At 38.8% G+C, this 10,586-nt stretch overlaps 1 protein-coding gene across 1 annotated transcript in view; it reads right to left on the bottom strand.

The window, feature by feature from the left end:
* Positions 1-10,586, bottom strand: part of LOC105543712 (cytochrome P450 3A7) — a 27,839-nt gene continuing 17,253 nt past the window's right edge. Inside the window, exons 8-13 of the mRNA XM_011985752.1 lie at positions 10,221-10,348; positions 9,135-9,201; positions 6,360-6,520; positions 4,688-4,914; positions 3,459-3,621; positions 1-559 (exon numbers count right to left, since the gene is read on the bottom strand). Of these exons, the coding sequence (XP_011841142.1) occupies positions 464-559; positions 3,459-3,621; positions 4,688-4,914; positions 6,360-6,520; positions 9,135-9,201; positions 10,221-10,348 (842 nt within the window). The 3' untranslated portion in view covers positions 1-463. The remainder of the gene's footprint in view (positions 560-3,458; positions 3,622-4,687; positions 4,915-6,359; positions 6,521-9,134; positions 9,202-10,220; positions 10,349-10,586) is intronic.

The following is a 10,586-nucleotide window of genomic DNA, read 5'->3' as shown; positions in this document are numbered from 1 at the left end:
TACTCTTGTAAAGAGGTTTTTATTGATTAGCTTAATATAAAACTTACTATAGAATACTCCAGATATAACATGTGATATAAATGCCACTGTTAGAGCCATCAAAATAATTCTTATTTTCATTAATGATTGTGGATGAAATTATTGAGAAATGTTTATTCTGTTATCAGAGCTCAGGAGGAGTTAATGGTGCTAACTGGGGGTGGTGGAGATAGTCCTATGAGAAGCAGAGAAGCCAAATCTACTTCCCCAGCATTGATTTGGTCATCTCCTTTATATTACCGAGTTTAACACTCTATACAGACCATGAGCGAGCACAATACATGTAGAGAATCCCCGGTTATTTATGCAGTACATTGGATGAAGCCCATCTTCATTTCAGGGTTCTATTCACAAAGTAATTTGAGGTCTCTGGGGTTCTGGGGCACAGCTTTCTTGAAGAGCAAAGCAGAAGTCCTTAGGGAAATCAGGCTCCACTTACGGTCCCATCCCTTGACTCAGCTGTTAGAACAATGGGTTTTTCTGTTTTAAGAAGTCCTCCAAAGCTCAATTTCAGGGGGATCTGCAACAGTTAAACAAGCATATTGAGAAGCATTACATAAAGCAAAAGTAGAAAGTATAGCATCAAAGTAAAAAAAATGCATTAATGACAATAATGCTTTGTAAACATATAAAAACTACTTTCAGCATTATAAATCTTGGATTCTTTATACTTACTCAATAAGATGTGTGAAGATTGGATAATGAGAGCATTCATCATCAATCATTTAACAAAATATTTATGGAGCACCTATTCTGTACGAGGCTTGACCTGAGACAAATTCATGGGAACCCATGTTCTTTTTTGATTTAAATTTTAAGAAAATAGATGAGTTTTAAAAATTTAAACCAGATTATTAGGTATAATGCTAAACTATTTTTAAAGCATCTTATGAAGTTAATTTGGTGTATGTTGAAACTTGCAAGGTAATCCTGACTAACTGTTGTACATTTTATTTATATGGACAGTCTTCATCTTCCAGAGTCCAGTAATTCCTCTCAATGGAACCCATCTAGTGTAAAGATGGGAAGACACCTTCAGGAAGCATCATCATTTTATTTTTTAACATTTTCTCTTGGTTTCCAAGGGTAGTGCAAGTGGGGAACCTCTCAATTCTTACAGTGTTTTGACTCAACTTTTAGCCCCATTCTTATTGAGACACTGCTTCAGTGTTGAGGAAACACAGCAGAGTGATATTCTGATCTCCATGGAGTGATGGGCAATCAAGAAGTTCCAGCTTGGGACTTACAAGTGAGTGCCTTCCCCATCCCAGGTGTGCCAGAGGACCACTTTCTCTCAGGGCTGAGTCCCCTGTCTGAGCACACATGCAGGATAGCTACATAGCTGGCCTAAAGCCACAAATAATGTGGAATATGGAAATAATATGGAAACCATCTCTATCTTCCTCCTCTCCTATGTAGAAAGCCTGCTTAAGGGGTGGAGTTGCTTAATAAATACATGAGACCTAGAAATAAGATTTATAGGGTCTTACTTAATATGAATAAATGACATCGGTTTTTTAACTTCTTCAGATAAAAGATTCCAAATCTTTCTACAAATATAATACCTTATTATTTAAAAATTTTCAAAAGGCAAGAATACATTTTCCCTGCAGACAGACAGACATGCACGTGGACATGTCACATACACACACATGCAAATACATGAATGTCATTTGCTAAATGTTCACATTAAAAAACTTAATATTTGTATTCAAGCCAGTCGACTGCCCATCACTCCTTAAACATTTACCAAATGACCAAATGCTTGAATTAGATAAGGTCACTTGCAAGGCACCACTGGGATATTTTAAAAGGAATAAAATGAGAGGATTTATTATTTTTTTTTGTAGTTATCTAAAAAAATTTTATTTATTTTTTATTATACTTCAAGTTCTAGGGTACATGTGCACAATGTGCAGGTTTGTTATATATGTATACATGTGCCATGTTGGTGTGCTGCACCCATTAACTCGTCATTTACATTAGGTATATCTCCTACTGCTATCCCTCCCCCAATCCCATGACAGACTCTGGTGTGTGATGTTCCCTTTCCTGTGTCCAAGTGTTCTTATTGTTCAATTACCACCTATGAGTGAGAACATGGGGTGTTTGGTTTTCTGTTCTTGCGATAGTTTTCTGAGAATGATGGTTCCCAGCTGCATCCATGTCCCTACAAAGGATGGGAACTCATCCTTTTTTATGGCTGTATAGTATTCCATGATGTATATGTGCCACATTTTCTTAATCCAGTCTGTCATTGATGAACATTTGGATTGGTTCCAAGTCTTTGCTATTGTGAATAGTGCCGCAATAAATATACGTGTCCATGTGTCTTTATAGAAGCATGATTGATAATCCTTTGGGTATATCCCCAGTAATGGGATGGCTGGGTCAAATGGTATTTCTAGTTCTAGATCCTTGAAGAATTGCCACACTGTCTTCCACAATGGTTGAACTAGTTTACAGTCCCACCAACAGTGTAAAAGTGTTCCTATTTCTCCACATGAGAGGATATTGTTAATGGAAGGGGGAAGACATTCTTAGATACAGATAAAATATAGAGAACAAAACTCAATGATTTAATCACAAATTATGAAATTATATGATAATAGCCTCCAGTAACCAATAACAGAGCAAAAGAGTAAATGAGCCCTGGACTAGGTGGAGAAGACACCTTGGAGGGGCTTGGGAATTGAACTAGGACTTGAAAGATAAGAACAGAATGAGGAGAAGAAAGGGAAGAAGATTAATAGAGTTATAATTGGGTTGAAAAGGAGCCCAGTTGGATGGAGCTAGGCACCTGGAAGGTGAGGTCAGTAAGGATGGCCTTGGACTATGGTAGTCCTTCATATCCAATAGAAATACCTTAAAATAGTCATTTTCCACCTTGGCTTCACATGAGAAACAATTGGGGAGCTTTTAAAGCCACACTCTGGGCAAATTAGTTTAGAATTTCTGAGATGTCCTAGGCATAATAAATTTTTAAAGCTCACTGGTGATTCCAGTGTACAGCTAGTGGTTGGGAGCCACTGTCATGAGAAAGCTTCCTCAAGTTCTGGGAAGGAATAGCACCATTCAAAAGTCAAAACAAGATAATAATTGCACCTCATTATTGCATGAAATACTTCCCTATCTTTCCAATAGACTTGAAACTGAATTTAAATTTTGTTCAAGTTCAAGGAGACTACAGATAATCATGCCATGCTAATCTACGTGGAATTTACATGATGTTTTTAATGGAGGCTTTTGACCTCCAGAACTGAAGCGCCCTTAAAGATCATAGATGGGTCCAAAGAGATTCCTTGGCCCAGAGAACAAATTATTAAAAGATTAAATGAGTGTATTCTTTTTTAAATATATAGACCCTTCAGTTAAAATAATTCTTAATAAAACATTATTAATACAGAAAATTGACTGACCTGTGTTTCTTTACAGGGTTTGAAGGAGAAGTTCTGAAGGACTCTGATTAGAGCAAGTTTCATGTTCATGAGAGCAAACCTCATGCCAATGCAGTTTCTGGGTCCATTTCCAAAGGGTGTGTATATGTAAGGATCTATGTTGTCCTTGTTCTTCTTACTGAACCTGGTTCCATATTGGTAGATATTTTAAAAGTTAATGACATAATAACCCTAAGGGTTACATGTTAGGGTTTCTTACTTAGGGCTCACTCCTCTACTAGTAGTACATAGTATACTTTTGTGGGCTGGTCATTGAAATCCGGCTATGCCTATTTTGCTATGAGAATTGTAAGTTACAGATCCTTTCTACTCTCCTTACACTATAGGAGGTTTCTGTCTTGTTGAGATGAGATAAATAGTGTTGCAAAGGGTATTTATTTCTAAATGCTCAGATTATATTCAGGGTGGTGATGTTTTCACACTATAAAACGCAAGTAAGTGATGAGACTGACTGATGGAAAAGTAGATTCCTGCCTCAGGTCACACTTATGTTGGTCATGAGGAAGGAGAAGAAGAAATCGTCTTGCACTACTTCAAAATTGTTATTTTGCACTTTCCTTTTCTCCTCTCCTCTCTTGTTTTTCTAATTCTCCTCCTTCTCCTCCCTACCTTGTCTTATCCCTCCTTTCCTCCTCCTCCTCCTTCCTCTAATCTCCATCTCTGCTTCTTTCTCCCCAGCTCCTCCACAGAATAGTTTAAGTCAGATAATTTACATGGGCATATGCTACTGTACCAGTGCAAAGCAGTATCATCACTGCCTTCTTTGTCTATCTCTTCCACTAAGCTATGAATTCTTTGAAGATTGGACCCATGGTTTTTACTCAAATTTGATTCCAGAAGATTTGATTATATTAAGGAAAAAATATTCATTTGTAGGACATAATAGTAGCATTGTGATCATATGTTTTTAAAAGAGTCCTTATATTTTGGACTCTTATGACCCCTAAGGACATAATTTTTGACCTTCATCTTAAATTGCTGGGACTGTGGGTGGCTATAGTTTTCTTTTATCTAGTCTATGGTTTGTAAAGTGTGACAATGATCAATTTCATGATTAAAAAAAAAACTTTTAAGAGTAAAAAGATAAGCAAATGATTGTACAAGCCCATGACTGTCCTGTAGATTAAGAGAGGCAGAATATGCTTGAACCAGGCTAGTTCAGGGAGGGCTCCTTTCCCAGGGCCTTGTACCTTTCAGGGAGGAACTTCTCAGGCTCTGTCCAGTACTTTGGGTCATGATGAAGAACATAGGTTGGAATCATCACCACCACCCCTTTGGGAATGAACATCCCATTGATTTCAACATCTTTTTTGCAGACCCTCTCAAGTCTCATAGCAACTGGGAATAATCTGAGCGTTTCATTCACCACCATGTCGAGATACTCCATCTGTAGCATAGTATCATAGGTGGGTGGTGCCTGGAAAGAAAGAAGCAGATTTGGATAAATTGAGATTTTGAATTAACTTTTTAACTCAGTCCATGCAGTACTGTTGAAGTGTTAGAAGCTCCAGAGAATAAGTCATACTGGTAAAGGATTGTAGCATTCATAAAGTGTTTTAATAACTGTCATGCCCATTGATGTGTTCAATGGCCCACTGAGATGTGTGGAGGAGTTATGAAAGCGGGAGACTTTTGGGACAGCTCTCACCCCAGAGACTGAAATCCTTAGCATAACCATGTAGTGTTTTTTCTTTCTCATGGAAGCAAGTGTGACTAATAGGCTATGACCACTAGCATCAAATACAATATGACAAAGTGATTGTCCCTTTCAAAAAGAGGTCACATGTCTGTAACCAAGAAAGTGAAAACAGATAGAAAAAGCAAGTTCTCTGCACCACACAAGGATTATTGGTCAAAGTCCTGCTTCATAACTCTTTTTGTTATATATGCAAACAAAAACAGTTACAAAGCAGGATTTGTATTATATATATGTGTGTGTGTGTACACACACACACACACAAGCAGGGCTTTTGTTATACACATAAAATGTGGAAACACTATATTATATAAAATCTCTATGAATAATTTGAGGACAAACTAGTCCCTTTCTATCCCAAATATGACAAAAGAAGGTTCTGATTGGATGTTACCAGTGCACATGATTAAAGTGCTAGGCATAGTTATGAAGAGGATAGAATCCCACACAGCCCTGTCCTCACTTGCTGAAACAGTCTCCTAGTTGTTGCTTCAGGGCTGGACTGTAATCTCTAAAGAACATCCCTTTGTGTTCACCTCACTGCCATATGAGGGCCAGCCCAAAAGCCTTGTCTCTTCATACATAAAGAATCCCAGTTTTGGCAGAGGTCTGAAAACAGTATGGTTGATATGCACCTAGTACTTGATATTATATTTGGAAGGCAGTATTATAGAGTTTAAGAGTTTAGCTCAAGGGTCAGGTACGCTGGTTCTAGCTTTGCTTCTTCACCAGTGGCTACCTGACTGAGACAGCTGTGCGGCAGAGCTGAGTCAGCCTGCACACCGCACCCAGGGCCAGGCTCCCTCAGACCCCAGCCAGACCAGAGCAAGTCCTGCCAATATCCGCAGAGCTTACTATCAAGATGTGTGAGCAATATGCTTATCGTTAAATGCCACTGAGTTTTTTTGGATGTTTTTTACTTAGCATTATTGTGGTAATAGAAAGCAGATGAACCAGGGAGAGGACTGTTTTACAAAGATCTTATACTTCTGCCAATAGCAACAATTCCCTATGTTTCTTTTTTTTCATTTTCAGAACCTTCCTACATATTGTGAGTGAAACAATCATGATTATACTTTTTATAAAAATTCTCCTGGGAAGTGGTGAGGAGGCATTTTTGCTAAGGCTTCACCTCCTCCCTCCTTCTCCATGCATCATCCACTCACCTTATTGGGTAAAACTGTATCAATTTCCTTCTGCAGTTTCTGCTGGACATCAGGGTGAGTGGCCAGCTCATATATAATGAAGGAGAGAACACTGCTCGTAGTTTCATAGCCAGCAAAAATAAACATAATTGATTGGGCCATGAGCTCCAGATCAGACAGAGCTGAAAGGAGAGAAAAGACATTTCAGGTAAATCAGGTCAATGTAGGCCATCACAGTTTAGATGAAGAGAAATCTAAATGAAGCCCTCAAATACCTAGGGGAAAAAAATAGAAAAGCAATTCAGAGTCTCACTGCAGGTGGCTTCACTCTGATGTGTGTCTTACAGAGCCACAACAAGGCAAATAATTTTAATCCAGTTTTCCCCGGGGTCATCAAAAATGTGGGCCATCCACTCCTCCTCATGCCATCCCTGCCACCTGCACAGCTGGGTAATTTCCAGAGAGAGCGTTTCTGCGTAATATATTCAGTGTTATGGGTGTGCTCCTTGAATGATCCTAAAAGTACTTTATTGTAAATTAATATGGGGTAGTCTTCTCTCCCAAGAAAAATGTAATTCATTTTAGCCAAAATATACCTTGACAAACTTTGAGAAAAATTGAAACATTAATGGTTAAATGTATGGAAAATTAAAGGACCTTTCCTGTAGATATGTTTGAGGGAACTTAAGAGACCAATATTGGAATACAGACCACCTCTTGCTACTCAAAGTGTGGTCTATGGGTCATAAACATCTGGGAGCTAGTTAGAAATGCAAAACTGGGTGCGGTGGTACACACCTATAATCCGAGCACTTTGGGAGGCCAAAGCGGATGGATCACCTGAGGTCAGGAGTTCAAGACCAGCCTAACCATCATGGAGAAACCCCACCTCTACTAAAATACAAAATTACCCAGGCATGGTGGCACATGCCTGTAATCCCAGCTACTCGGGAGGCTGAGGCAGAAGAATCGCTTGAATCTGGGAGGCTGAGGTTGTGGTGAGCCGAAATTGTGCCATTGCACCCCAGCCTGGGCAACAAGAGCAAAAACTCTGTCTCAAAGCAAAACAATAGCAACAAAAACAGAAATGCAAAATCTCAAACTCCACCATTGAACTACTGATTCAAAATCTGAATTTCACAAGATGCAGTAATCTGTGTGCATAGCCCATCTTGAGAAGTATGGCTTATATCTTTGATGCATCAGCTGGTAGATCTAGGCTATAGGTCTCAGAATTGACTATCTCAGGATGTACAGCAATTGGAGATGGACAAAAAGCTAGATGAGTGGTGATTGACTGTAGTCTGATGAATGGCATTAAAATAGCATAAGCTTCTGTCATTACAAGTTGGCACCCCCCTTGATTTTTCTCCTGAGAGAAGCTCAGGGTGGTCCATCATTGGTCTCTTTGATCAGGACTGGATTAGGACATTTAAAGACCTGGAACACAGAAATAAATATGACGCCTGCTCCAACTACATAATTCACAACCAAAAGCCATATGAAAGGAGTGTGAGAAATGTCGACAAAGCTGTGATTTACTGGTGAAGATTTCTGTGGTGCAGTTGTGGGCAAATTCAACTATCTAATATGTGTATTCAGTTACCATGAACCTGATGATACTGATGCAAAACTGAACTATAATCTCAAAGTTTAGAGCTCTGCTGTCCAATATGGTAGCCACTATCGAAATGTGATTATTTAAAATCAAATTTTAGTCAATTAAACTTAAATACAATTTAAAATTTTTCATCAGTGGCACTAGCCACATGTGCAGTGCTCAATAGCTATATGTGTCTAGTGATTTCTGGATGAAACACTAACACAATAGGCTATTTCGTTTATCATAGCAAGTTGTAATGGGATAGATAGATGAATAGACAGATGATAGATAGATACGTAGATAATCAATAAGTAGATAAATAGATGATAGATGGGTAGATGATAGATAGATAGATAGATAGATAGATAGATAGATAGATAGATAGAAAGAAAGACAGAAGTAGTTGTAGACATGGACATATTTAAAGCAGTATGCTGAAGTCAGCCTACTCCTGCTCTCTGGAACCAATGATTAAATATTCGGGAATTTTGTGACATGATTGCCAAACCTTGGTGACTTGAAATTGAACATGGTCATCATTTTGCCACTGTCATGGTAATAATGACTTCAGTGAAAATTGTACATGGATTTTAAAACTAGTAGGTGAAAGATTGAAGACAAAGAGGATATTTACACGGTCTCAGAGGTTTTCCCCACAAGTTACTTATCCTTTCCAAAGAAAAAAATAACTTTGTAGTAGATTAACCTGGTGAACACACTTTCACCAAAAAATGCCAGTTAAAATCACCCTTATTAGGACAGCATGCCTCCTGATTGGATGTTAGATGCATTAGGCTGCTGCAAAAGTAATTGCGGATTTTGCGATTAAAAGTAATCACAAAAATCGCAATTACTTTTGCAGAAACCTAATAAATTTCCAGGCAGAAATTTTAATTCTGTGGATGTGGAGGAGGCTGAAACTGCCATTTGATCTTATGTAGGTGATTCACAGACTGCTGACTCTGGCATGCCAGGTTTCCTTAGGGTTGCCCTTTTAAGTTTAGAACATGGCTATCTATGCCTGTATGCCTCTAGAAAGTGCCTCCAGCTACCATTTATAACATCCAAAACCTGTGTCATTCTGCTATGTGGCAGAAATTCTCATCTTCCTGGAATACTTCCTGTATATTTTCAGAACAAGGACCTCCCTCTGAGTGCCCCACCAGGAGCCCCCAGAAGCACTCTTTGGGTACCTTTGTGGGACTCAGTGTCTTTCGAATTCTGAGAGTCAATCATCAGCTGAAGGAAATCCACTCGGCGCTAGAAGCAAAAAGCGAAATTTTATTGACAGAAAGTGACTCATGAAGTCAGAAGTTAATCGGAAGTGCAGTCCTCAACCTCCCTTCTGAGAATATGGCCCCTTGAAGACTGGAAATCTGATGGGTATTCCCTGAGTCACCAGTGAAAAAAATATCCATCTAAATCCTTGGAAAGCAGGATGTTTTCCTGAAACAAATCTGGATAAAATGTTCAATTGCTTTTTGGTCTTTTCCGTGGTCCTAACTGCATACCCATGAAGAAGTCCTGGACGTTTTATTCTTCTGTCTTCTTCTTCACCAACGTTCACAAAGATTATTCTCCTGACATTTCCAGAACTTATCAGCAGCTTTGGTGGGAGCATCTTCAAATACTCCAACATTCCGAAAATCTATACAATCTTCAGTGATACCTGGGTTACCCATTCCTACCTCCCTGACCTGCAGACATCCTTTGGCTGGCCTCTAGGGCTCATGAAGGCAAAGCTGAGTTAGCCAGCCTTGCAGCCTCAATTCCCAGAGAAGACGCCTGTTCACTTGAGGCTGTGAGAGGGCTCAAATGTAATACACACTACACTTCAGGAGGTGGCCTGATAGGGCCTTTCATTGGAGAATATTTGAAATAACAGGCTTGTACTTGAAATGATTCTTTAGCAATCTCTGATCTAGAGAAAGCGTAATACCAGTAAAATATATTTCCAAACAGTAATGTTTATCCTTTGGCAATTTATTGAAGGGAAGTGGTGTGATAAAGTTTTGTGTGAATAATATTTATGCCATGACATACTAATTGTGGTGCCTGATATCAAATTTTAAGTGCTATCTCTGACTCGTTCTCATATCTCCTTCCCCAAACTCCGCTTTCTGCATTCCTACCAAATCAATTATCTTGCTCTAAGCATGAGTACTCTTTATGTTAAAATATTTCTCTAAAAACAGACAGGGAAGTGCACCAATCATATGTATATTAACAAAAAATTATGAAAAACTAAACATCCACCTATAACTGCCACCATGTTTTACCTTTTGTGTCTCTTTGAGGCGACCTTCTTTTATCCTCTTTACAGATTTTTTTAGAAAACTTGTAACTTTTCTTGGAAACACAGTGATATTTAATGCTTCAAAAATTGGGGTAAGGAATGGAAAGATTTCTGTAGGAAAAAAAAAAAAAACCCACAAAATGAAACCATTGTGAACGTGCAAAATTTACCTGGAGCAATTCTAATTTTCTCTACCCATCAGAAGAGTAAAATACATCAAGGCTCTCAACTGGAAGCCATTCTTTCTATGAGTTTTGCCCTCTCACAGGCCAGTGGCTGAGCAAGGGCAGGTCTATGCATAGGGACCACCACTACAGCAGTGAGATCAGCAGCCCCTTGTGCATCTTTT

The sequence above is a fragment of the Mandrillus leucophaeus genome, unplaced genomic scaffold, assembly GCF_000951045.1.
Source record: "Mandrillus leucophaeus isolate KB7577 unplaced genomic scaffold, Mleu.le_1.0 Scaffold29, whole genome shotgun sequence".
In the NCBI taxonomy this organism is placed as follows: domain Eukaryota; kingdom Metazoa; phylum Chordata; class Mammalia; order Primates; family Cercopithecidae; genus Mandrillus; species Mandrillus leucophaeus.
Note: the sequence above shows the minus strand (reverse complement) of the source record. Positions and strands in the feature narration are given on the sequence as shown.